This window comes from Pocillopora verrucosa, chromosome 1 (assembly GCF_036669915.1).
Source record: "Pocillopora verrucosa isolate sample1 chromosome 1, ASM3666991v2, whole genome shotgun sequence".
Taxonomy (NCBI): Eukaryota; Metazoa; Cnidaria; class Anthozoa; order Scleractinia; family Pocilloporidae; genus Pocillopora; species Pocillopora verrucosa.
This window is the reverse complement of record NC_089312.1, coordinates 30,481,596-30,508,589: the sequence shown is the minus strand read 5'-3', so window position 1 is coordinate 30,508,589 and position 26,994 is coordinate 30,481,596. Positions and strand designations below refer to the sequence as shown.

General features: G+C 37.7%; 3 protein-coding genes and 1 pseudogene across 3 annotated transcripts; all 4 read left to right on the top strand.

Moving 5' to 3' along the window:
• The first annotated feature begins 558 nt into the window (after positions 1 to 558).
• Positions 559 to 7,775, top strand: LOC131788202 (actin-related protein 6-like). The gene is made up of 15 exons (XM_059105279.2): positions 559 to 671; positions 756 to 942; positions 1,163 to 1,225; positions 1,714 to 1,774; positions 2,181 to 2,319; positions 2,598 to 2,654; positions 3,325 to 3,364; positions 3,750 to 3,808; positions 4,258 to 4,336; positions 4,833 to 4,877; positions 4,987 to 5,050; positions 5,532 to 5,591; positions 6,285 to 6,360; positions 6,680 to 6,742; positions 7,241 to 7,775. The coding sequence occupies exons 1-15, from the start codon at positions 601 to 603 to the stop codon at positions 7,371 to 7,373; spliced, it is 1,197 nt and encodes a 398-aa protein (XP_058961262.1). The 5' UTR covers positions 559 to 600; the 3' UTR covers positions 7,374 to 7,775.
• A 918-nt stretch (positions 7,776 to 8,693) lies between these two features.
• On the top strand, positions 8,694 to 10,359 carry LOC131788228 (phenazine O-methyltransferase PhzM-like). Its single transcript, XM_059105316.2, has one exon. The coding sequence runs from the start codon at positions 8,812 to 8,814 to the stop codon at positions 9,979 to 9,981; it is 1,170 nt and encodes a 389-aa protein (XP_058961299.2). The 5' UTR covers positions 8,694 to 8,811; the 3' UTR covers positions 9,982 to 10,359.
• Positions 10,360 to 10,724: 365 nt separating this feature from the next.
• LOC131788163 (uncharacterized) lies at positions 10,725 to 24,443 on the top strand. The gene is made up of 18 exons (XM_066170721.1): positions 10,725 to 10,949; positions 11,149 to 11,507; positions 12,063 to 12,227; positions 12,456 to 12,563; positions 12,721 to 12,846; positions 13,548 to 13,644; positions 14,307 to 14,525; positions 14,948 to 15,327; positions 16,143 to 16,310; positions 16,464 to 16,574; positions 17,244 to 17,360; positions 17,754 to 17,844; positions 18,422 to 18,796; positions 19,097 to 19,207; positions 19,443 to 19,553; positions 20,475 to 20,585; positions 20,869 to 20,960; positions 22,790 to 24,443. Exons 1-18 carry the CDS (start codon positions 10,877 to 10,879, stop codon positions 23,438 to 23,440), a joined length of 3,465 nt encoding a protein of 1,154 aa, XP_066026818.1. The 5' UTR covers positions 10,725 to 10,876; the 3' UTR covers positions 23,441 to 24,443.
• On the top strand, positions 23,756 to 26,902 carry LOC136279117 (phenazine O-methyltransferase PhzM-like; annotated as a pseudogene).
• Positions 26,903 to 26,994: the final 92 nt, after the last annotated feature.

The window sequence follows — 26,994 nt, the reverse complement described above, 5'->3', positions numbered from 1 at the left end:
ATATATTTTGTTGATGACAGATTTGGGGTCAGTTTCTTGAAGGTCCCAGTTGCTTATTGGTCCCGTAAAGCTGTTCTGTTTTCATTCAAGATGAAGGTTTTAAAAGTTTTTAGAATCATACAATTACACTTTCAGCCAAAGAAAAAAAATGGAATGGTCAGGGAGCTAGAACCTGCTTCTCTATTTTTTAAATTTTGATATTAATAAAATATAGCTTTGGGCCTGTTGATTTATCAGGACTTTCCAGAAAAGGAGCCCTGGACAGTTTTAAGCCTGAGAGTGACTTAAATGTTTACTTCAACTCCGTTTTCAACTTTTTTATTATTATTTCAGGCTAATATTAGTTTACAGGTTACAGCTGCCATGTCAAGGTAGGAGTTTCCCTATTTGTTTTTGTTTTTTTTCCTATCTCAAAGAAAATTCTATTACTATGAGTCTTTTTTCATGATTACTTGTTTTTGAGAGTTTCTAATACTCAGTGGTATCTCATTCAAGACTCGTGCAAGACTGATCCATACTAAGAAAATCTCATAATTCATACCCAGTGTTACTCCGTGGTCTCCATCCGTGGAGCCCTGAAGAGAAGGCAGGAAATCCAAGATGGTGGCTCTAGTGCTAGATAATGGCGCCAGTTTAGCTAAAGTCGGATTTAATACAACTGATAGTCCAAGGTAAGGAATCAATAGCACAAATACATTAAGAGAAGATTTAAACTTGCTTCGAAAAACTTAACGGGGCTTGGTTTCCCTCTTCAGGCTTATACCGAACTGTATTTTCAAAGCGAAGAGCGAACGCCGAAAGTTGTTTATTGGCGATCAACTCGAAGAGTGTAAAGATTATTCCGGATTATTTTACCTCCTCCCTTTTCAAAAGGGATTCCTAGTGAACTGGGATGTAGAGAAGCAGATATGGGATTACATGTTTGGCAAAGAAGTTATGAAGGTAGTTTGTCGTAAATTTGATCTGTAAATTAAGCTTGTTTTTGATTTGATAATGCCCCTAAAGGAATTCAGTGCACCGAACTTTTCAGAACCAAATGTTACAAATGACTTGTAGCTTGAACGAATACCAATAAGGTAATCATTGTTTTTACTGCTTTGTTATTGGCACTTGGTAAGGGTTTTTTTTTTTTTTTTTTTTTCAACTTGATGTCATTCTTTAGGTTGACTTTCCTGAAACAACCATTTTGATGACTGAACCACACTTCAACTTTACCTCTATCAAGGTGGGTTCAATTACAATACAAGAGAAGGCTGAAAAGAGTTATTTATTCGTGGCCTTCCACTTGTCTTGTTTGTGTAGTACAATGCTTTTTTAAATAATAATATTGCGGAGAAAAAGTTGTAGCAAGTTTAGGACTCTCAATGAGGGTTCTTTGTAATTAGTTTTCAAGTATTCTCAGATCACAGTGGTGAATGTTATGTCACCATATTCCATGTTAAGTCTCTAAAAAATAGAAACCTTAAATTAAAAATTAGCACCCTGGCATTATCATGTGACTCTAAAATAGCATGAAAATCCTCTGAGTTTTGACTGAAAAGCTTGTACAAACCATGATCGCAGGTAATGCAAGTGACAATTGAAAAAAAAGATGCCTGGGGGATGAAGATGTGTCTACTTAGCCGTTTGCTAAGATTTACTATCTTGAAAACCTTGATTTGGAAATGCATGGTCATGTGTATGAATGTAACATGTTTTGTTCACTAATGTTAGGATGCTACAGATGAAATTTTGTTTGAAGAATATAATTTCAAAGCTCTTTGCCGAATATCAGGTGAGTCACTTTTTACAGAATGGTGTAGTCACATCACATTTGTTGTCATCATTGCTTGAAATAATCTTATTCTTAATACACCTGTTTTGATGAAATTAACATTCATTAAATTAATGCAATAAAAAAATATATAGTAATTTCTTTCATATATAGGACTGCAATTTGTTTTCTTGTTGTGTTTGCATTCACGACCTCAGGATGCATTAAAAGAATATTATTACAGAAGCGAGAACATTTAGTCGGTTGTATACATTTCATTTAGATGGGTATATCTGCACAACACAATGGACAATATGTCTTCATAGATAATTAATAATCATGGCATGGACAGATTTCAAAAAGCCTCAGGGCAGGTGTTATTGTTGTTTTTTCATCCTTGCTAACTTTATCTGTTCTTTATTCCAAGCTGCCCAATTGAGTGCTTTCAAATGTCACAAAGAAGAAGTGGACAAACGTCTGATATCCCTGGTTGTAGATACTGGATATTCCTTCACACACATTGTGCCTGTTTTTAATGGCAAAATATTGAAGAAAGGGATAAAAAGGTAACAAATTTTTTTTTTTGCTTTTTAGCAGAGTTTGTGTCTTGCCTTATTACTTAAAATGACAGTAATATTAAAATGACCTTGGCTAGTACAAGTTATGCAAACTTGAGTTGACTTTTCAAGGGTTAGCTCTATGCTTGATTTGTGACAAAAGAGTTACTGCAACAAACATGCATAAAGTGCGAGGAAAAATATTGCCCTTGCTGACATCTTTTTTCTTGTGGAAACTGATACTTTATTTTAGTAACATGTATTCACAACTCTGCTCTTTGTTCTAGGATTAATGTTGGGGGAAAGTTGTTGACCAACCATCTAAAGGAAATCTTATCTTACAGGTAAGTAACAGATCACTGAATTTACTTTAACAGGACTTGAATCTTCATAGACACCTTATGGATATTTCCTGTGAAAGTTTCACTTTTCTAAGGATGGTTTTTGTTTGAGTTGGTGATTGAGTATCATGTTTACCTGAAAAAAACATCTGTTGTCACCTCATGTCAACCAGGCATCCTTCTTGGGTGGAATGATTATCAGATATGACATTTAAACATGGGTTATTTTGTTGTAATCAAACAGTCTGGCTTTGTCCCAAATCAACTGGTGATGCATAGATTGTTTGATTCTCACTTGTCATTGTTTTATTTTAGTCTGCCAAATTCTCCATTTTAGCCTGCAAAATGCGCTACAATGCCCGACAAAGTGACAATAAACTGAATTTTTGGAGCTGACAAAAAACTAACATTTTAACTGATCTGATTGCAAAGACCTCATTCCAACTGTAACTGTAGCCGATTTTAGTTGACTTTTTTATGCATGACTTACTAGTGAGATCAGCAAACTTCAAAAATCTGCAGCATATACACAAGAAGTTGTTTGAGGTTTCCTAGATTTTTATATATCTCTACCTATGTGATACAAGACACTCACTTTGCATAAACATACATAATACATGTAGATCTTGCTCAAGGTTATAACCTTTTCTTAACATGTATTTTTAACTAACAGGCAACTTCATGTGTTAGATGAAACATATGTCATTAATCAGGTAGGTACTTAACTTTAAAGTAGATGTCATATTTTTGTTATGCCAGGTCTCTTCCTTGGAAAAAGTCAACTTTGCATTCAGCACATGTAAAAATGACTGTTCCTGAGTTCCATTGTTGTTTGCAGTTTAGCTAAACACACTACTTTATTCAGTCAGTAGTGCATGGGATATTGATTGTCGAAAGTGTAACTGGAGAAAAATATTTTGTGTAACTGAACTGTATTTGGGATCTATTTATTAACTTCAAGTAGCTCTTAGGGTAATGCTCAACCTACTGCCAGGTGATCATTGGCCATTGCTTTTCATGTGATCTGTCATATGTAAATTATGATAAAGGAATTAGCCGGCTTCCACACCTTGTAACTGTTGTTTTTTCCTTTGACAGGTTAAAGAGGACACTTGTTATGTATCAGATGACTTTTACAGAGATATGAGTATTGCTAGGTACTCTTTGAGTTACTTTGAAAAATTGGAACCAAATAAATGAATATGAATGAATAAATTCTTATTTTTTTTTTGGATGTTGCACAGCTACTGACATACAGTTTAGATTGTGTTGCTGTTCAGTTTTAACGTTTGTTAAAAATGTTACATGCTTTGTTTTTAAAATATAGGGGTTTAACCATTAGTTTGAAGATGAAAAAAGTACAATTTGTAATGGGTTTTCTTTTGTCATTCAATGTTAAGCCAGTACTCTCTTTTAGGTTTAGACTGGATAAACTGGTTAGGTCTTATAGTGAAGTATCCATAGATGGTTTTCTGAACAGTACTACTGCCAATATGTAAACCATTTTTACGGAATTTTTATTTATTTTCTCTCTAAGATTGATATTTCTAATGATATATTGGTAAAGGAATCTTTCACTTTCTTTCCGTTTCTGTGTTTCCTGTAGGCTAAAAGGTGCCAAGAACACAGTTGTGAGGGATTATGTGTTGCCTGACTACACCCATTTGAAGCGAGGTTATGTTAAGGTCAGTTTATCATCTTGTTCTTTAAAAATAAGGTAACATTGAACTTGAGGTGTTGCTCATCACTTGCAAACTTGTGGCCAAGGTGGCTAGGGGTACATTCGACCCTCTTTTTTGTCTCAAAAACTGATGCCTGGCATGCCCTCAAATACAGGTATATGTAGGAGGGAAGTGTAGAACCTCTGACTGGAATATCTTGTTTACTCCCCAGTTTAATTATTCCCATCAGTATCTATAATTGTAAACAATGTATCCTGTGTTAACTTGGTACAGTATAGTTTGAGGTTTCTGAGTGAAAATACATGTTAAATGTATGACCTAAAACCTAACTCATCTCTAGTTAGTTCTGTCTATCTGCTACCCATTTTTCAGCACTTTGCAGCTCTCAAAATGGTCCTCTCATTTGTTAGTCTTGGCAAGGATTGTATGGACTGCACATAAAACAGTTAGCAGGGAACAGCTTGTACATTTATTGAAGAAATTGCTCTTATTGTTTCAGTCAGCAACAGAGATGTGGCTTGGAACAAAGAAAGAAAATGAACAGGTTTTCATAACTATAATTCTGAAGAATTATCTGTTTTCATATCAGAAAGTTGAGTCACCTTAAATTTAATTGAATCCCTCTATGCTTTTATTTTATGCTTTTATTGTAGATCTTACGAATGAACAATGAAAGATTTGCTGTTCCAGAGCTGTTGTTTCATCCATCTGATATAGGTAGGATGAGTTAGAATATTGATATCCTAATGTTGGTTATTCAAACTAGAATGGTTGCTTTTTTTGAGCTCTCTATCAATGTTATCAATGAAGGTTCATCTTCAAAGATGTCTCATGCATAGGTCCATATGCAGATAGTAAAAACATCTTCAGATTCTTGCTTGAATTTATTATGTAAATGTTTATACTTTCTATTTGAGAAAAAATTTTATAGCAGGTGTAGGTGAATTTACAGATATTAGTTTTAACATATAATTTTGAAAAACTAATCTTGCACTTGTAGTTTGCCATTGGTGTATAAAATAATTGTGGCTCAAGAATTAAGCAATTTGTAATGAGCACTTTCTCATCAATTGGACTTGACAATAATCAGTAAAACAAGGAAATTTCTTTTATTGAAAAGAATAAAATTTTTTTCTTTGGGGGGGGGGGGGTTTAGTGGCACTTAAACATTTGATAACCATATATTGTTTCTATTAAGGAATCCAGGAAATGGGAATACCAGAGGCAATTATTCATTCCATAGAACAGTTGCCAGTAGGTAAGTAAGTTGTTATCACAATCATTTAAACAAATACAGTTTTATGCTGTTCTAGCAGTGGTTCAGACAAGGAGAGAAGGTTTTCATTGCACCTCATTCTCCCTTGTGTAGGTGATCATTCACTCAGTCAGTCAATCAATGAATCAGTCAATTACACTCTAAATTTCTTTGTCATTCAACAATTTACTCATAAAAACATCAGTTGAGCGATCTTTTGATTCAGTTTAGCTGGTTGAGGTAGCCGACAAGCTGATATGAACCTTTTGTATTAATTTATAGTCTCACTCAGCTACAGATCCAAATTATAATTATGTACAAGTCAAAGAAAGGAACTCAACCTTTACTCAACAATAATTTTGATATATTTTAAAGACAATGCCCCCCCCCCCCCCCAGGAGCAGTCATGTGAGCCTGACTAATCATTACATGGAAGTTTGCCTACATGGTTAAAAATCTTTACTGATCTAAACCACTGTTTTTTGTTTTTAATTTTTTGCCCTGTTTAAATGTACTCTTAGCTTGTTGGTATAAAATTTAGCTCCCTGAAGATATTGTTGCGTGGACATTTTAGTCAAATCACATCTGTTACACCACAGGCTTTGATGTCTGTTAGTTTGCTTACAGAATGGCTTGTAAATCACATCTCTGCGAGATATAATCAAGTTTCTTTTTTGTTCTCTGAATTACTTTCAGAAATGCAGCCTCACTGTTATATGAACATACTTTTGACTGGAGGATGTTCACTGTTCCCAGGAATGAAAGAAAGAGTGTAATATAGAAATTTTGGTTTGACTTGAAAATGTGCAGTTGTGGCCAAATGATCTTTTTTGTGTGTGTGCTTCTCAGCAATTCGTGTTTGTCATGACCAGCTCTCTATGGTTTTGTAAAAAATGTTAGTGAATTTAAAATGAAAAATGTATTCAGTTGTCTATGGACCTAGCAGTTTCACACCAATTATATGTGACGCTATCTAAAATTGTAAAATATTGATCAAGTTAACTTACAGTTAAGATCAGAATCAAGATTGTTAGACAGATTTCGAGCCACTATGTGATAATGAAGTTCGAATTTCTTTATTTTTGTTATAGCTTCTCTGAGGTTCGATCACTTGCTCCTTATGATGTAGACGTTGCGGTTCATTGCCCATCAAGGTAAGGCTTTGCACAGTGTATGTTAAAATCCTGCAATTTTGTTACATTTTCTTACGGCAACTGTGAAATCTACAGATATTTATTTAAAAATTATTATGGAAGCGAGAAGAGAAATTAAAACAGCCGGCTACTTCCCTCTCATTATTTGAAAAGAAGTAGTTAAAAACAATGCAATGCCAAACTAAGGTTTGAAGGTTGCCCGGTTTTGCATTAGCTTTGCCTCGCCACGCTCTATGTTTGGGCCAGAAAATTCTATTTTGTCAACCAATCACATGCAAACTGAAACTGAAATCAATCGTTTTGAATCTCTGTGCTAGAAGTTTTTCACACGAGTGTAATTTCTTCGACCTCTCGTTGTACTTGGTAAGATTGTTTTTGCTTTTTCTTACACGCCATTATTCGTTATGCACTCTACGAGGTGCTTCGCGGCTGATGTAGAATTCCAAGTACATCTGCGTTATGGTGTTTTTTGAACCGTTTGCCTTTCGTTTCTTTCAGGCCTGTGACACATGCTTGGGAGGGTGGAGCAGCTCTGTCAAAGACGGACGTGTTTGTTGGCAAGATGTGCGTGACCAAAGCCGAGTATGATGAACACGGAAAGAACATCTGCAGAGAAAAATTTGATTCTTGATTCCGCTGTATTTGTCAGTTGGAATCTTACCCATCCATTGCTGTTGCATATCAAACACAAGATTCAAACCAACCGGAGAGAAGTCCAACAGAATCGTGTGATTCACTAGGCTTTTAGAGTAAGTCGGTCTGTGACTGGTTCTGCGATGTACGTTATCAGGCAAAGATAAGGTGATTTGAACTTGACCAAGTGAAAGAACTCTTCGCGGAAAGGAAAGGCGTGATGGTCGAAATGACGGCTATTGGCGGCCAATTTTTTTTCCACCGTTGTTGACGTAGATGTTAACATACGACAGGAACAGTTGTGCAAGTGGTTATGCCTATGACTCATATGAGATGATCGCTTTGTTGCAACAGGAAAAGCTGTTATCAAGGCCAAATAAAGTCCTAACGCCACAAGTTATGCATTTTGTGTCTTTTTTCTGTGTACATTCAATTATTTGTAGATCTCCACTCTACAATTCGTCCAGTTATGGGAGAAATTAGATTTTCTCGCTCAACACCGATGGAACGTTTCCCTCTTACCATGAGAATATCAACTGATTTTCTCTTGCTATTAATTGCCTATTTGCCCGCTGACTAGATTATCTGTCTGGAGATTATGTTTGGGAGAATACAAATTTTAGAAGTTTAACAAAGAGGGTTCCCTTGACATTACCCATGAATTGATTTTCATGTGTCTTCCCTCTGTTTTTCCTTCAGGCCTGCTGTGCCCTTTGATTAATACAGTGAATGGGAGTCTTCTCGATTTGAAAACACCTGGTTCTATTTACCTTTTACCTCCACTTCCCTCTGGCTCAATGTTCCCCCCCCCCTTTTTTTTTTTACTCACGAGAAAGAGTCGATGAATACTTTGGCTATATTTCTGTGCAGTAATTGATGTGTTAGTGAAATGATTTTCAGTCGAAAATCAAGACAAATAAAAACTACTAAGGTGCCGTAACAAGTGTGGTTCATACACTTAACCTCACAAAGAGAAGTGCGTTATTTTCGCGGGACTAGGTATTTTAACAGATATGTAAAAATTTTAGGGGATCGGTAATTGAATTCTCTGAAATGAACTATGTCACGACTTGTGTATCTCTCGACTCTTGTAGTTGTTGTTGTTTTTTTTTTACCAATTTGAAAGTGAAAAAATTGTGCACGTCATACCGTCAGATTCGTGAAGTTGCTTGAATCATAATATGCCTCTTTGTTGAGGAAAGTTTCAGATCGATTTAAATTCTGCGTGCAAAACTGGCAATTTTTTCCGTTAATCGTACAGGTATGCCCCGCTCTCATTTCAGTTTGGGGTTATGAAATATACCGTGCGAATTCATCGTGTGGACATGTCACACAACACGTTACCTTGGAACCCTCTCCTGGTGAGTGTTGCGTGACGAGCCTAAATCGACATCCGCTGGACGGTGATCTAAATACAGGATTCCGACGTAAAGAACATGGCCGAAGGAACTTTCCTAGAAGAGAAACTTATTTCATCCATGTTCTCAGGAATATGGAAGAGCCGCTGCTTGAGTGTTCTGGTATCATTAGGTGTCCCAGAATTGCTGTGTAACTCGGTCACTCCTGTCAGTATTCAAGAGATCGCTGAGCGAACTGGCTGCCACACAGGTGAAAAGATCTACAAGGTTTTGAGAACCATGGCTCAGTGGGGAATTGAGGAGGAATTAATCGAGAAACACTTTAAGGCCAATCGAGCCATGGAGTTGCTGAGGAGAGACAAAGGACCGAGTCTTGGCCATATGGTTGGATACTACGCAAGTGATGAAGTTTGGGCCGCCATGTTGGCTTTTCCACAGGCAGTCAAGGATGGCGGCGATACAGCGTTTGAACTTGCTCATGCGATGAATCTGTATGACTACATGTACAGAGCTGAGGAACTGGAGTATTCTCCTCCCACGAAGTCAGAAGATATAGCTTCTGACATGGGTACGAAACAGAGGAGATCGGAATTCGCACACAATTACGATCGCGCAATGAGCATGTTGTCCCAGATGGAATTGGACAGCGCGCAGCCAACTTTGTTTTCAGTATACCCCTGGGTCAAGTGCGAACGAATCATGGACATCGGGGGAGGGGAGGGTCAGTTTTTATCGCAGATTCTTAAACTGCCAGGCTGTGAACATATTAAAGGAGTATTATTTGACTTTCCCGATGTAGTCGAGCGTGCTAAATTGTTCCTAGCCAAAGAAAATGTACCAGATCACAGAGTGACATTGCTGAAAGGAGACATCCTGGATGGAATTCCGAAGTGCAAAGAGGTAGATACAATCATTGTGAAAAATTTATTTGTAATTTTTACAGAAGATGAGATGGTAAAAGTTTTGGAAAACTGTCGTCAAGTTCTTGCTGCACATGGCAAATTTATTATTGTTAACAGTTGCAACCCTGAAGCTAGAGATACGGAGCATAATGTTACCAAAACTGGTTTACATCTGGGTTTTCGTGGCATTCACATCATGGCGATGAGTAAGATGGGACATTTCAGAACGAAGAGTGAGTGGCTGAACTTGATTGACAGGTTATGCAAGAAAGTAGCTTTTCGACTAAACGCAGTCTATGAGACTGGTGATGGTCCTACATTGTTTGAGCTGCTAACTTGCGAATAGATGGTTTTTTCTTTCTTGTGGGTTCAAAGTGGGCCTTTTCATTTGGAGGCGATGGATTTAAAAAATTGAATGAACTTTTGACTTCTGTTTGCTGTCCTCCAATACAAGCTGAGAAATATGAGCACGATTTAGAAGCAAAATTAATAATTCCAGCTCAAAGAAAGCAATTACTAAAGGGAAATCATCTTAGAGATTAAGGTTATGTCAATCAATTTAAAAAACACAGATTGAACCCGAACTTCTCAAGGTGACAGAATTCAATGAGGTGAAGCAGTACAATTTTGGAAGATATTGGTCTGAACTCCTTTACGATTTAATATTATTTCTTTACACCTATGGTAGAATAAAACAGTTGTACACATTACTGTAACTGTATATGTTGCAAATGAGAAAGCGGAACATGAAGTTGAGTGTAAGATGTTCATTACCTCGAGTCCATGCTAAATGCTGGCAAGAATCCACCATAGAAAATTTCTAATCAGTTCAAATACGTGCGATACGTGACCTGCTGACTTAGACATTTTTGCGGATAACCTTCAAGGTTCTACAAGGCTTTTATAGGGTTAATCTTCTTGGAAGATAAACCTGATACTTCATAATTCTCAGAAATTAAACACGCCACCTTCTCTAACCTTTGCTGATCAAAATAGAGACTCTCAGGTGAAGCACAAAAATTCGAAGTGTACTGACCTTCTTTTTTCCTTAATTATTCCTTCGATTAAAAATTATTCTCTCCCAAACATTTACGTAGAAACAAGTATGGAGAAATTGTCAGCACAACAGGCGATAGAATGAACATAAATGTAATGTGAAACATTTTCTAGAAGCACAAAAGGTTTGTGAAGCGCACGAGCTTGAACGCTGCTCCTTTCATGGTCTGTTGTTTATCCACAATATGAGGGTATTTCCAGGAACTTACTTATTGGCGGTGCTTTTCGTTGTATGCAAAATTGCCTTAATGGTTGAAGGTAAGAGGAACTGCTTTTAAAGTTATTAGATTCTGCAATTATTTTCTAGTGGGATGAGCGATCGACGGATTGGATCGAAAGTGAAGATCAGATTGACATGCAAGCGGTGAGAATTAGATGAGATGCCTTTGCATTTGCGAAGAGATTCCCGCTATTCACTAAATTCACTTTAAATTCTATTGTTTCATTTATTATTTAGGACAAACTCTGGTCCAAGATGGAAAGATCAACTTCACTGTGTCATATCCTGACTTGCTTTACTGCGCGAACGTGCAGTTCCCTCGTGCATTCTCCAGCTCGAGAAATGTAAGGGTGATAGCGTCCATCGGGTATGAGTCCAATACTCGCAGCGTACACGACTCGGCTGTTGTGTGGACGTCAGACGTAACACAGAGTAGTTTTCGCGTATGTGCGTTGGAGTCGGGACTTGGAACAAATGTATCCGCCGTCGTGAACTGGATTGCATTTCGAGGCGCCCCTTCTGGAATGTTGGATGGCACCGCCTCCTTCAGTGCATTTACCAGTGGAACAAAATGTGAAAGAGTTACCTTTGTTCAGGTACGCGTATAACCTATTTAGCTTTTATGATATAGACAAAAACTCGATGGCAATTTTCCCTTTAGTCTTCTTCGCAACAACGAAAACGAGCAGAACCACCAAAACTACAAATATTTCTTCGTGTAACGTGTAGTCAACTGCTTTATGAATTGTATCTTGTTTTTAATCAATTATACTATTGTCACGGTTCAAATGTTTTAAAAGAGAGTCTCCTAGAAAAGAGTATTATTACTTGAAACAAAGAGGAGATTCGCGGAAAATAAGCGAAACATAGACGTTTTAAACTGATATGAAACTGAAGGGAGGGGCGTAAACTGGTTTTAAAAGTAAGTGGTCTGGTATCTGTTACTGTCTTTATTATACTCGCGGAACTTTAATGTAAATCCGTGTCATTTAATTTCATATGTTTGTTTTCTTAGCACCCAAAGGCTTGCAACGAGTTGAGAGTGCTTACCTTAATAGATTTCTGACAGCTCGTAAGGTCAAACCTAAACGTGATTTGTATCATGCAAGTCCGAGTTCAAGACAATTATTTCTCCTTTATCCTCTTTGCAGCGATTTGCATCTATTCCAAAAGTGCTGGCTACAGTACGTCATTCTGTCAGTAACATGCCGCAAGACGCTATGAATGTCTGGGTTGAAGAACTCAAGGCGGATTATTTCAGATTGTGCCTTAGGGAAGTGAAAACTTTCGATGGAAAGCATCAGAATTTAAAAGTGGCAAGTTTGACTAGAATAGTTCTAATTCATAGAAGCATATGTAGAAATATTTTGATTTTGTTCATTGAATGGTTTTCTCTGAACAAATACTGAAGTAAAATGATTCCGGATTATGAGATAAGTGTGTCAAGGTCTTCACAGTTATATTACTCTGATTAAGAGCTCTTTTCACCTTTGACGGGTTGTTTTTGGCCGAATTGTTAAAAAAAAATGCCATTTAACCCTTAGGATTGGCTGGCATTAACTCACGGAGGTATTCAACTTACATTTCATGGAAAATTGTTGTTTGAAAATGGCGGAGCTCCTCGGGAACAAGACAATTTTGCCTTTTGCAAGGTAAGTCGAAGGCTCGATTTCCTTTAGAGTAACACAAGAACACCTTTTAAGTGACCCGGAAAAAGTGATTTAAGCCAAGTAATAATATAAGTGTGTAGTTAATATTTACTCTCTTCTGCAATACTCAATTCTACTGATGTCAACTTATTCTTTATAGGTACACAATTTTACCGATGAATTTTATGCACCCCCTGTAGTCATAGTAACAGTAAATCATCTGTACGTTAGCAAGAATGTATATTCCATCAAGCCAGAGAACAATGTTCTTAATACTTGGATTGAGGTAAAGTGTTATAACTCGTGCCTCACTGGATCACTAATAACGTTTTTTTCTCCATAGAAACCTTTGTGGCTCAGAATTTAAACCCACACCTTACCTGGGATTCAAGCCTTTCAAAAAATAAATATCACTTTTAAATGCTCGAAAATATATTAAGAGCCTACCATTGTCACCTCTTTAAAAAAAAAGAACCTTTTATTCCCGGTGGTGGGGGTGAAGGGGGGGGGGGGAGGTGTTATTGAGTCGATACCTTTACCTTATTATATTTCATTTACACCCCATCTTAAGTTAGTCACTTTTGAGCGAATATCATTTCCACGATCCCAATTTAGTCACTTTCAGTTCATGTATCTACCTTATAAAGCCTCTAAGAAAGTCATCCTAAAATGAATTGACTCATTTGACGGTGAATTCTCCCATTTTAAAATCCTTACTTACCAGAATTTACTTTCCCACAAAATCCTGGAAATGCAACCTCCATTACAGTCAATCCAGTCGTGAAAATATATACGATCTCACCCAGCGGCACATCTCCACGAGCCTATTAATAGAAAATACTTTTCCTTAGGCTCTTACTATCGATGAACTCAGGAAAACTTCTTTTTTTTTACTTCAGTTTTTGTTATCTCAGAGAATCACAGATATTAAAATACTTCGCATTATCACAATTAAACTAATCCGATTGCTGGTTTTTTTTTCAACAGGAAATAACGATCTCATCGTTCCGTGTGTGTGTAAAAGACTTGGCAGGAATGGAAAGTCAACACGATCCTGTTACTTTGGATTACGTTGTTATTGGAGGTAGATAGATTGGTCAGGTCTTGTAGCGTATATATGATATGTCTCGACCAAGCAGTTTTTTTCAATATTTCATTATAATAATTTTTTAATGTTTCAAGTAGAACTATAACTGCCTATGACACAATGCACAATTACAACGCTTAACGTAAAAATACTTCCAAGAAATTTTTTCACCGCTCTAAAGAATTTTTTTATTCGGAAAATTCTACTTAAACCTAGTGCAGTTCTTGCAGTTATGTCACAATACTAAACGCGTTTAGCAGAACACTACTTTATCAAACAAAGCTAAGATTAGATTAAGCCATCTTCGCTCCTGTTGGGAGGCATAGGACACCAACCATGAACATGACTCTACTTGTGGCAGTTCTCTCTGGGTCCTTTCAAGTGATGTTCCACCTAGCTTTTGGCTGAGAGAAGCTATCAAAGGAAGTAATTACCAAACAAACTAACGATACTACCACTTAAAAAACAATTCTCAAAGACCAGCTCAAAGTCCTTCCATATAGAAAATAAAGAGTTACTAAAGTCATCCTAGGTGAGTGTTGTGACTTTTAACTATGTTTGAGAAATTTTTAAGTGTAACACAACTGATAAGAGAAGATTACCTTGTAGTACTCAGTTTTTGTAAGGATTCTATTCTTGTTGATATTTAAAATTCGCAGATCGTGATCCTTGCATCAATGTTTCTTGTAATTATTTTGCCGTCTGCAAGGCATTTGGACCCAAAGATGCCAGGTGCATATGCGTAGACAATTGTCCATCGTACGACGAGCCTGTTTGTTCATCAAATGGAACCACATACGACAACGAGTGCATCTTCCAGAGGGAAATGTGCCACTTGAAGGCCAATTTTACTCTGTATCACCCGGGTGATTGTACAGGTAACTTGAATCAGAGTTCGAATGGTTACAGAGATCTTAGAAATATTTTTCTTGATACAATCTATGAAAGGAAACTACGAGCGAGAGTATCTTCCTTTTGAAGCTTCATTTTGAAACTTTATTAGATTCCGAGTTTACCGAAGAAAACTTAGTGGTGCAAAGAAAGTTTTTAGTTTGATGCAGATTATAAGGTGGAAATGGCAGAATAAAGAGTGCTAATCTACACATGTTAGAAACGAAAAACGATGTCATGGTTCCTAATGCTACGAAAAGTTGGGACGGAAAATCTTAGAATGTTTTAATGCAGACGCATTTTGGACAGGGTTCAAAGAGTCTAGCTTCGTCCATGCTAGTTGCTTGCATATCGTGCTCGTCCTTGAATATTAGAAACAGGTAGAGATTTTTGCGTTCTTTTTCTGCAGGATTCCCTTCACAAAAAGGTCGTCATCGTCTTCATCACCACCCAAACTGGGCTGAAGCAGTTTGTGAACAGGTTCCACTGGTTCCTTATGTCTTCTATCCTGACAAACCTGTTCACGTACAAGTATCTGTTAATCACGTCAACTTCTCGGATCCCTCCTATGTCCACGAGGCTGTTGTGGCCTGGGTCGAGGATTTAAGGGAAAACAACTTTACAGTTTGTGTCACTCAAGCTGGGAGGAATGAAAAGAAAAATGGAAAAACATTCGCTACGGTTGATTGGTTAGCATACCAGGGGGCCCCTGATGGGGGAGTGTCAGGTGAAATGGACATGCCGACATGGTGGACTGGAACGAACTGCCGTACAGTTTCGCTTCCTCCGGTTAGTTGGCCACACCCTGCAATAATGTATATATATATAAATAAATGTGGGGGTAGAGTCTAGCTTGGCATAAAGTGCTCAATGCTGTGGTGGCAGAGCTAAGTATACATAAGTTAAAGAATTAAAGAGGACGCATCGATTCTCTGTGACTCTGAGTTTCGCGCCTAAGCTAAAAGTTCTGTCTGACGAGCGCTTAGGAGCGAAATTCAGAGTCACAGAGAATCGATGCGTCTTCTTTAATTCTTTAACTTACACATATGTATGTATATATATATATATACATATAGTCGCCATTCCATTAGTTATTTATAATCACGCTATTTATCCTCTAAATTCATTGTTTTATATATATATATATATATATATATATATATATATATAAATATTATGAGAGGAAAAAAGGACGCAACTACATTTCCCGACAAGCCTGTTTCGTGAATCGCCACCCCTGAAGAGTGAAGCGATTCACGAAACAGGCTTGTCGGGAAATGTAGTTGCGTCCTTTTTTCCTCTCATAATATTTATTCTTCTCTGCTTCAACGTATTGAGCACTGTTCCACGCGAAAATCGACTTGCAGACTTCCTATATATATATATATATATATATATGTAGGTATGTATGTATGCATGTATGTATGTATGTATGTATGTATGTATGTATGGTGATAAAATGTAGAAGAATAAGACTATTTATGTTGTGGAGATATTATATCAACGTAGAGGTTGGACTACATTCCCAAGACTTAATGAGCAGCCGTTCTTAGCCGTAGAGCTGTTGGTGCCTGTCTGTTAATTCTGAGTTAATGCTGCTGCAGAAAAAGTTCAAATCACTTCCTACTGTCCTCGTATCGGCCGAGCATGAAAGGCGGGGAGTGAAGCATGATGCGTCTTCTGTCTGGGTGGAAGATTTGACGACAACTTCTTTCAAGATCTGTATCAGAGAACTGCAGAACTTTGATGGGGCTCACCAAAGCATCCATGTGGTAAGCAGTTTTTAAGGTTTTAGTTTTTCACAAGGTTAAGTAATGTTTCATAATTTAGGGAAAGTCTTATTCTCTGTAAAGTTTTAACGACGATGAGAAGCTCGTTTCCCACCTTTTTCTTACTCCTTTTCTTAACCTTTGTTTTTATAAAAGGATTGGATGGCATTCGAAGAACTTCACCAACCCTTGTTTAGAGAACATGGCTCCTTATACTTTGTCAACGGGAAACAACCATCCAAAGAATTTAACTATGCTTTTTGCGAGGTATGTTTGGTTCACAGTACGTGTATTGAAGATTTTCGATTCACTCACTCACCCACCCGCGATGCACATATGCTCCCAGTGAATCACTGAATCACCCACTTACTAAATCACACTCGCATTTTCTTGATAACTCATTGAATTTTCGCTGACTCACTCAGTCACTCGATGAATCACTCACTCATTAAGCTGTTACCGCCTTTCCATGAGCTTGTTTACTGAAATTCAGAATCAATATCAGTATCTGGGCAACTGCCCACCTACCCCTCCCCTAACTCAACAACAGTCAATTGATAACAAGTTAGGGTTAATGTTGGGTTAGGGGAGGGGTAGGTGGACAGTTGCCTAGATACTGATATTGATCCGAAATTCACATGAAACTTACTCATCAACCCGCGTTATTACATATTGACTCTATCACTTAGACTTTTTTCTGTCTTAAGTTTATGTAAGCCATCCACCCGATATGAAAATAAGAGCCGCAGTCCATTGATTTATAGAGTAACCCAGTGGATTTCCTCGCTCTACTTTTCATGTGTATTCTCACGGGATAATTCATCTCTTCTTTCAAAGAAGTGAAAAGGATGTTTTGGAATCTTAGAGATATTGCTAGATGCATTCTCAGCTACTTTGTGTTTCACGGATTTGTTTTTTTTTCATTTATATCAATAGGATGTTGTTTTCAAAAAACCCTACAACGACTCCCCAGCTATTCTGGTATCTGCTAACCATTCAACAAACGGAGGAAACCTTAATCCACTATATAACTCCGTATCAGCCTGGGCTGAGGTTAGTAATATCTGGTATCTGTGCTGAAGTAGTGCTTTTGCAATCATAATAATAATAATAATAATAATAATAATAATAATAATAATTATGATGATGATGATGATGATGATGATGATGATGATGATGATGATGATGATGTAAGTATTCAGCATAGTACAACGTACAACGTACTAGGCGAATAAAGAATAGGACTCTAGGTCCCCTACGAGGTCTACCGCCAAAGTAAACATACCATTGGTGTAATGTAGGTGTAATAGGATACCAATTTTGGAGGTTGACTTTAATCAACTGCTTTTTGTCACCAATTCGCTATTCATAAGGCCTTTAGCTCTTTACTGATACCTAACAGTGATCCTCTCAGCCGTTAGGTTGAATTTCTCTTTGCCTTTATAGTATATCAACAAGACTGGCTTCAGAGCATGCGTGAAGGAGTTATTTGTGAACCAGCATGATCCTCTCTCAGTTTCATATGCAGTTATGCCAGGTTAGATAAATCACATTTGGTACATAGAGAGAATGATGATTGTTCAGAAATATTTTGCCAATCATCTTGACTTAGGTATGGACTAAAAAAGTGAGCTGTTACTCGAAAGAAAAGAAGGTGTAAACTGATGTGTGAAATGAATCATAATAAAGTTCGGATATAACATGCGCTCTGATGAGTAGAAAGAGCGTGTTTTATAAGAGTATAAAACATGGAGCTTAAGCTGTCATGCCATCTGCCATTTTGTCCAATTTCAGCCATTTTCCGGACTTCTTCAGTGCTCTAGCCACTTTCTGCGTGCTTTACAAAAGGACAAAGCAAAGTCGAGACTTCTTTTGTTGTTAAATAATGATAAATAAACGCTTGATAGCTTGTTTCAAAATGTCACCATCAATTTTTTGAATGAAACAAGTGCTGTTGATTGTGACATTATCGTGAATGTAACGAACAAACTAATAATTACCCCATAATGAAAGACAAGCACTGTTTAATATGATAATAATTTTAAACAAGGTTTTGCGATTCAGTAACAGATTCAAGTTTTATGAGACTTATGTTGTTTCTTTACCTAACTCAGATGTGTGTGAGCTAGGTTGGAGTTTCTACAATGGCTCCTGTTTCTACACGAGTGATACCTGTGAGACATGGTCCAAAGCTAGTACAATCTGCAGAAGAATGGGGGCGAACTTACCCGCTATTGAAAGTCAGGAAGAGAATGTCTACATTCAACACAGACACAATGGTGAAAAGGCCTGGATCGGTTTGAATGACATTGCTATCGAGGGATTATTCACCTGGGTGGATGGATGTCCTGATAAATTCCGCTACTGGGCAGAGAGTCAACCAAATGACTTTCTGGGGGAGGACTGCGTACACACTCTTGGTCCCGGGCATGGTTACATGTGGAATGATGTGGATTGTACTGCTTGTCATCAATATACATGCAAAAAGGGTGTGAAATGATTGTTTATTTATTTATGTATTTTTGATGACTCATATTTTGATTTAGTCGCCGGACAGCGGTGTCCGTCTTTGGAACTCGAGATGTTTTGGAGCCTTATTTACTTGAACTATTTGTTAAAAGGAGACTTACCACCAATTTCTCAGTATGTTGTAAATGAATTAGCGTCGTTGCGGTTATCACTTTGCTTTCATAGTTACATACATAGTTATTTCGTCCACCATTCCTTCAACATCGGTGATGTTTGATGTTGTGTATTAACAATTTCAATGCTCAAATACCTATCAACAGATTATGATGAATGTACTAGCAACCCATGTTTAAACGGAGGTACATGTGTCAATGGTAAAAGAAAGTTTAGGTGTATTTGTCCTGCAACACACAAGGGAGACCTATGTGAAGGCGAGCATCATATCTGTAATTTCTTTTTGATCATTATGAAGTCACAAAGACAAAAATTCATAATTGCTTAGGTTTATCATAACTGTTTGGAGCGTGATACTTCTTTAAGCATTTTCGATTCCCTTCCACGGTACTCGAAGTTAAAAGTGAGTACTACCTCACAGGTGACACGATTTTGCTTGAACCTCGTTTCTGGTTTTTAACTCTTTAGTTATATATTTTTATTCTTACACAGAGATTGATGAGTGCTCCAGCAGCCCCTGTTTAAATGGTGGTACTTGTACTGATGGAGTCAACAATTTTACATGTTCCTGTTCATCGCCGTATTTTGGACATAGATGTCAAGGTGATATGATACCTAAAATAGAATTTTATTGTTATGAACTACTAAAATTAAAGTGTTAGGGAACTTCTAAAATTAGGAATGTTTTGACTAAGTGTTTGGTAATTTCTTAGGCCTGTTAGATTATCTTGAAATCCTCATGCCAATCTTGTGAGGCTTGATTTATTCTTACCTTTTTAGTGATGTGTCCTTGACCGTTGTAGTAGGACTTAATTTTCGTACGATAATTGTCATCATTAGTCGTATTTAGGTTTGTCTTTGACCTTGCTTAGAGTCCTCAACGGGGAGTTTTGTTTAGCTTTTTAGTTCTCGAAGATTGGTTATTGTTAAGTTCTTTGCTGTTCATATCGACTGTCTTGTGAGATTGTTCTGGTTGGCGCTCTAAAAATATGTTTATTTTGCCAAGGTCAGTTATCTCGTAGGCCCAAATATGCCTACTGATGGGGTATTGAAGAGTGTGTACTTAGGAGCTGAATTATTAGAAGAGGTTTTGAGTCTCAGAGAGTGAAACAAAGTTCCTGAGCAGACTCCCATACTTTGCTCGAGTTGCTCAAGTTAGTTAACTCTAACTGTCCAACATTATAGATAAAGGACGTTGCATATGGTAAATTAACGCATCATGAAATCTTTAACAAGATTGGTGGCTTAAGAGTATTTTAGCAGAGGACAACGTCAAGGTGAAGCTGGGTTACTCGATGCAAATCACGGTCAGGATTTAACACGACCTCCTGACTGAAAAACCTATAAAACTACTTTCCACATCACGGAAAGAGTAGACTGAATCAGAATTTTTGACTTTAAAATGTTTCATTTAGAGCTAGATTCCTCTAACATCTCAGGAACAATGCATGAATATATAGAGACTTATGTTTAATAGATCTTGGTGTATAAAATGTATAAAGTGTCATTTATTTTTTCACTTAGAAACGGATGAATGCCAGTCCAATCCCTGCCAAAACGGTGGAACTTGCATAGATGGCGTATATAACTTTACTTGTGTGTGTTCCAGCTATCATTCAGGATCACGATGTGAAGGTATGCTAATTGGTGTTTTTTCTTAGGCAACTTTCATATGGCTTTAATTAGGACGTTGGAATGTCAATTCCTTTTTGAAAACTTTTGGGATAAAAAGAAAAAGGGATGAGTACAAAAAGGGCAGATAAATGGCGTAAGTTATGAATTTAAATAATAGTCGAGCGAAAAACTCAAGTTTCAATGAACCTAACTGCTGTACGTAACGTAAAAAAATCAATACACCTGTATGTTTTCTTTATTTTTCCTACATGCGTTTTACAATTGATGACGGAATCTTATTAAGTTGCAACCGACACATCCTGCAAGAGTCACTATGCAGCGGGAAGGACCTCAAGTGGAACTTATTACTTAACTGTATCAGGGTACACTTTCCAGGTAACTCTTTATCCTATCTATTACAACATTCTTGTTTTCCCCTAAGGTCTGCAGTTTCTTTACAACTTTTCCATTAAAAGGAACGTCAACTTAAACCTTGCAGTAACCGCTAACTCCTCCCCCCATAGTAATCACCTGGGAAATGTTTTTTGTTTATAACTTTTCGTATTAAAGAACAATAGAAAGTAGATATCCCCGATTTCCGAGAACATGGTGAATTGTTTTTCTTTTTGGCCGATAGACGAGGTTAACTGGTGCAGTGGTCTTAAATTGCTCTTGAATGAGCACAGTGACCTACATTTATTTTCGCATAATTGTGGTATTATAAGTTATTCCCTTGAAAATACAAAAATTAAAAATATAATAATCACCGGAAGAAAAAAAAAGATTTAGCTAAAAATGATAGCGAGATCCGTTCTCCGAGGATTGAAATTATGACCTTAAAAGGAAATTTACGAAGAACGTTCAGAGTCTGAATAGTTTAAAACTGGGTGATTTTCCCAAGGTTATATATTTCATTTTTCCATGTGCTCGAGACTTTCTACCCAATGAAGTGCATTTTCAAGCGTTCAAGCGTTACTTTAAAAACCCTGAGTTTGCTTCCAAGTATCACGTGCAAAATGTTTGGCGTGAACCGATGAAATAACGAGCGTGACTAGTATCAGCACAGGCTTAAATGGGTTAAGATCATCATATCCCTCAAGTAAGAACTGTAAACGGAAGAGTTTGACAAAATCTTTCGACACTTCACGAACACGATCGTCAGCGATAGATCAGCGGCGACTTTTATAAAGCTTACATTTGAAGTTCAAATCGTTTGACTTTGAACTTACATTTTGCTGGAAGTGTCATCAAAACAGAAGAAATGTGTTTTTTTGTCTACGTCAATGGGGAATAGTTTATGGTAAACGCAGCAAACATTTTGAGATGCTAAGAAGTCTGTCTTTCTACAAGCTGTTACTATCACCGAACGCAAATTTAAGATGAAATGGCAAAACGGACATGAGGTCTATTATTCTGACCTGCGTTGTGCCGAGAGTGTTTCCGGATAATTCAGGCGCCACATCTTAAGTTGCGTGATGTTCGAGACACATGTTTTCGAACACTCAGCTTCCCCTTGTTAAGTGAAGATGTTCAGTTCCTCTGGTTCCTTTCGTCGACTGCTTTGTATGACACGGTGTTTAATTAGAATTGGTATATTTTGGTCGCCTAAGGCTATCTATCTACCAAAACACATTTTTGTCATAGCGATAGATAGTAGGGTTGAGAATAGAAATATAAGGCAAACGTTTTGGCCAGTATGAAGTCGGGTAGGACGCTCTAGGGTTTTTGAGTCCTCTCTTTCTTGTGCACGACACTACCATTAGCCGCTCTACATTCCAATTGTTTTTGGATTCCTTCTTTCCCAGTAAAACTTTCATTTTCACTCTCTTTCGATTGCTTTCAAATTATGATATACCGAGAAGGTAATATATTCATTGTTTTAGCATCGTAGAAGAGGTTTCAGTTGCGTTTGCGATTAATGTCTTTTTTTTGGTTTTGTTTTGTTTAGGTTTTACACGTATGCCTTAAATGGTTTAGAGCATTGATTCACGCACAAATTCCAAAAGAAATTCCTAACCATAAAACTATATCCTAAAGCGATCCTTGTAATTAGAAATGGGTAATGTTACCCACAACAATTTGCAGTTGTCATTTTATCGCATATCAAACATATTTCCTGAAAAACAACATTTTAATGATTTTCAGCTCTTCTGTTTCCCATCATATGTTGAAAATCAAATATCTGTAGGGTCATAAGCTGGTCATAACCTTTCGCTTTCTTCCAGGTTTATTGCGACATGTCGGGAAACTCAGGTGGATGGACACTCATTGCTCGGTTTTCTAATGTTGACGGGAAAAATTGGATGAGAGATGACGCTTACTGGTGGTACGATATCCAGTCCTCCCAAGGGTCCCTTACAAGTACATCCACTAACTTTGACATGATCTCAGAAGCATTCTGGAGGGTGCAGGGAAGCGAGATTAAAATCACACGCAGTGACGATAGCGCACACTCTGCTCTTCTTCGTACATATAACAACTGCTTTGGTGGAAAAACATTCAGAGGATTCATGTCCGCTTATGGGAAGTTTAGTTACCGTAACGTTTGGTCCGATAATCAGTGTCTTGGTAGCTGCCCAGTGCATTATGGTGGATTGTACCAGACCACTGTTGGATTTAGTCAAGCACACTGCAGTGGCAATATTCAAGGAAGCTACCGCATTGGATTCTGGTGTCAGTGGGATACAGGCGATGGTTCAGTTATGATGTTTGGAGGAGGAGGAAGTGGATGCAACCGAGCGGATCATGGTATTGGGATCACTGAGAATGACTACGGAGGATTTGAAGAATGGAGTGGTAGTGGGGAGCTTGATTTTGGAAATGAAGCCCACATCTCTCCCACTACTTCTTACGCCTTGAATTTATGGATTCGTTAGAACGAGAAACATTCATTGCTAATTTAATCCACGTATGATGACATCTTGTGTACAAAAAAAGATCAGGCTGTATCTTCCAAAGCCTTTTTTAGCTTGTTAAAGTAGAAAGGGAACCCTAGTCGTAGACTTAGAAAGCTCTTTCCTCACTGATTGTCGCGCCATTATTCCATGAGCGTGCGTTGAACACGAGATGTTAAATAGCCAGGGAGGCGTGTAACGCCGAGCTGGTTATAATTAAACTCATATCCAACATGCGCGAAGGGAATAATTGCTTTATTCAATTTTCCACCTTGGGAAATAGGCTAACAGTTGTCAATGCCATGGTTGTCAACTATCCAACGGTTAGTATGTGACTGGGAGGGGGAGGGGAGACGTGCTTTGATGCGATTTTTCACGAGATATTGTCGTTGCACACCAAGATCTCATTTACTAAAGCAGAAATCCTCAATTTTTCCAAACGAATTCTAATCTACCATAAAATTGTAAGACGGATATAAATACCTGAAATTGCTTCGAGTTGATGACTCATGTCTATATATCACATTACAAAAGTACATGAAAAACATGCGATACGAAAATGCAATATACCTAAGTAAAAAAGACCTCTGATTCCTGAGTAACCGAAATCCTCTGGCCGTGCCTGAATATAAACGAACAGTCGAGTTGTAACAGTATTATAGGTGATTTAATGTAAACTCTTTTCCATCTGGATAATTACATGATGCAAAGTAAGATCTTCTGATTTTAGACTAACAAAAACGATTAGCTATGCAACAATTTAGAGGTTCGGTTCCCGGACGATATAGCAATGCTGGTTACCTGCTTTGATTTTTTATCTACGTCAAAATCCAGGACTAATTATTAACTCGTAGTTACGAAACAGAAGCAATGTAAAGTAGATTTTACCCAGTCGGAGCCATATTTTGTAATTATTTTAAGCAAAAACGTTTATTTTTCTTAGAATTGCCGTAGCTTAATTAAATTGGATCATCCCTTTTCATTTAAACGCAAATTCCTTGTTTGTTTTATTGTACATAGTGTCCTTAAGACAGTCGCCCCACCATCCACCCCACTGTGACTATTTGTATCCTAAAAACTTTCACCAGTATCACGCCCCACGGGAAGGATTCGTCTTTTCGTCAATTTTGCCGATGATTTAAATTTGCCGCTCGTATGATAAACGGAAATGTTGAAAAATTCCACGTGTATTTTAAACTGTTTCCGCCATCGTTCCAAAGTGGCCATATACGGTCATTTTTAATCATTTTCCGAAGCCTGCTGTTATACACCTAGACTTTCACTCAAAAAAACTAGCACTGTGATTGGTTGATTCTTCGTCACGTGCCCATGATTAAATTCTAATGTATCCCGACCGAGATACAACTGCGCAGTTGTTGCCCGCGCGCCAAATGCAACAGCATGTTTTTGCCATATAATTGTTTAAGAGAAAGTCTAAATATATAACAAAGCACTTACTGAGAGAAGCGCATTATTTTCGCGGAACTAAGCATTATAGCAGATATGTAAGAATTTAAGGGATCGATAATGGAATGTTCTGAAATGAACTTTGTCACGACTTGTGTATCTCTCGACTCTTGTGGTTGTTGTTCTTTGTTGTTTTTGCTTGTTTTTTGTTTTGATTTTTTACGATTTGAAGGCAAAAAAATTGTGCCCGACACACCACGGAATCCAAAGTTGCTTGAAACATAATATGCCCCTTTGTTGAGGAAATTTGGATTCTGCGCGCAAAACTGGCAATTGTTATTTTTCCGATAGTTGTATATGTATGCCCTGCTCTCACTTCTCTCATTTCAGTTTGGGAATATGAAATATACTAAGCAAATTCATAGTGTGGACATGTCACACAACACGTTTCCTTGGAACCCTCTCCCAGTGAGTGTTGCGTGACGAGCTCAACTCGAAATACGTTGGACGGCGCTCTAAATACAGGACTCCCACGTAAAGATATGGCTGAAGGAAAGAAGTGAAACTTATTTCATCCATGCTGTCAGGAATATGGAAAAGCCGCTGCTTAAGTGTTCTGGTGTCATTAGGTGTCCCAGAATTGCTGTGTAACTCGGTCACTCCTGTCAGTATTCAAGAGATCGCTCAGCGAACCGCCTGCCACACAGACGAAAAGATCTACAAGGTTTTAAGAACTATGCCTCAGAGGGGAATTGGGGAGGAATTAAGCGAGAAGCACTTTAAGGCCAATTGAGCCATGGAGTTGCTGAGGAAAGACAAAGGACCGAGTCTTGGCCAAATGGTTGGATACTACGCGAGCGATGAACTTTGGGCCGCCATGTTGGCTTTTCGAGAGGCGGTCAAAGATAGCGGTGGTACAGCGTTTGGACGTGCTCATGGATTGAATCTGTATGACTACATGTACAGAGCTGAGGAAATGGAGTATTTTGCTCCCACGAGGTCAGGAGATATGGCTTCTGACATGGGTATGAAACAGAATGGGTATGAAACAGAATTCGCACACAATTACAATCGTGCAATGAGCACGTTGTCCCAGATGGATTTGGACAGCGCGCAGCCAACTTTGTTTATAGTGTATCCCTGGGTCAATCGAATCATGGACATTGGGGGAGGAGGGAGTCAGTTTTTATCGCAGAGACTGTGAACATATTAAAGGAGTATTACTTGACTTTCCCGATGTAGTCGAGCGTGCTAAATTGTTCCTAGCCAAAGGAATGTACCAGATCACAGAGTGACATTGCTGAAAGGAAACATCCTTGATGTAGTTCCGAAGAGCAAAGAGGTAGATACAATCATTGCGAAAAATTTATTTGTAATTTTTACAGAAGATGGGATGGTAAAAGTTTTGGAAAACTGTCGTCAAGTTCTTGCTGCACATGGCAAATTTATTATTGTTGACAGTTGCAACCCTGAAGCGAGAGATACGGAGCATAATGTTAACAAAACTGGTTTACATCTGGATTTTCGTAGCATTCATATCATGGCAATGAGTATGATGGGACATTTGCAGGGAAGCGAGATTAAAATCACACGCAGGGACACAGGTTATGCAGGAAAGTGGCCTTTCGAATAAACGCAGTCTATGAGACTGGTGATGGTCCTACATTATTTGAGCTGCTAAATTGCGAATAGATGGTTTTTTTCTTTCTTGTGTGTTCAAAGTGGGCCTTTTCATTTCGAGGCGATGGATTTAAAAAATTGAATGAACTTTTGACTTTCTGTTTGCTGTCCTTCAACACAAGTTGAGAAATATGAGCACGATTTAGAAGCAAATTAATTACTCCAGCTGAAAGAAAGCCCTCACTAGAAGGAAATCAAATTAGAGATTTAAGATTATGTCAATCAATTTAAAAAACACAAATTGGACCCGAAATTCTGAAGGTGACAGAATTAATTGAGGTGAAGCAGCACAATTTCGAAGACATTGGTCTTCTTTTTGATCAAATATTATATCGCCACACCTATAGAAAAATAAAACAATTTTACAAACATTACTGTAACTGTATATGTTGCAAATGAGAAAGCGGAACATGAAGTTGAATGTAAGATGTTCTTTATCTCGAGTCCTT

Excerpts from the sequence above, each read along its gene's own strand:
- LOC131788163 (XM_066170721.1), top strand. The coding sequence starts at position 10,877 with ATGAGGGTATTTCCAGGAACTTACTTATTGGCGGTGCTTTTCGTTGTA. Across the intron at positions 12,847-13,547 it reads TTCTTAATACTTGGATTGAG|GAAATAACGATCTCATCGTT; the intron begins GTAAAGTGTTAT and ends TTTTTTCAACAG. Across the intron at positions 19,554-20,474 it reads TTTTGGACATAGATGTCAAG|AAACGGATGAATGCCAGTCC; the intron begins GTGATATGATAC and ends TTTTTCACTTAG.
- LOC131788202 (XM_059105279.2), top strand. The coding sequence starts at position 601 with ATGGTGGCTCTAGTGCTAGATAATGGCGCCAGTTTAGCTAAAGTCGGA. Across the intron at positions 1,226-1,713 it reads TCAACTTTACCTCTATCAAG|GATGCTACAGATGAAATTTT; the intron begins GTGGGTTCAATT and ends CACTAATGTTAG. Across the intron at positions 2,320-2,597 it reads TTGAAGAAAGGGATAAAAAG|GATTAATGTTGGGGGAAAGT; the intron begins GTAACAAATTTT and ends TCTTTGTTCTAG.
- LOC131788228 (XM_059105316.2), top strand. The coding sequence starts at position 8,812 with ATGGCCGAAGGAACTTTCCTAGAAGAGAAACTTATTTCATCCATGTTC.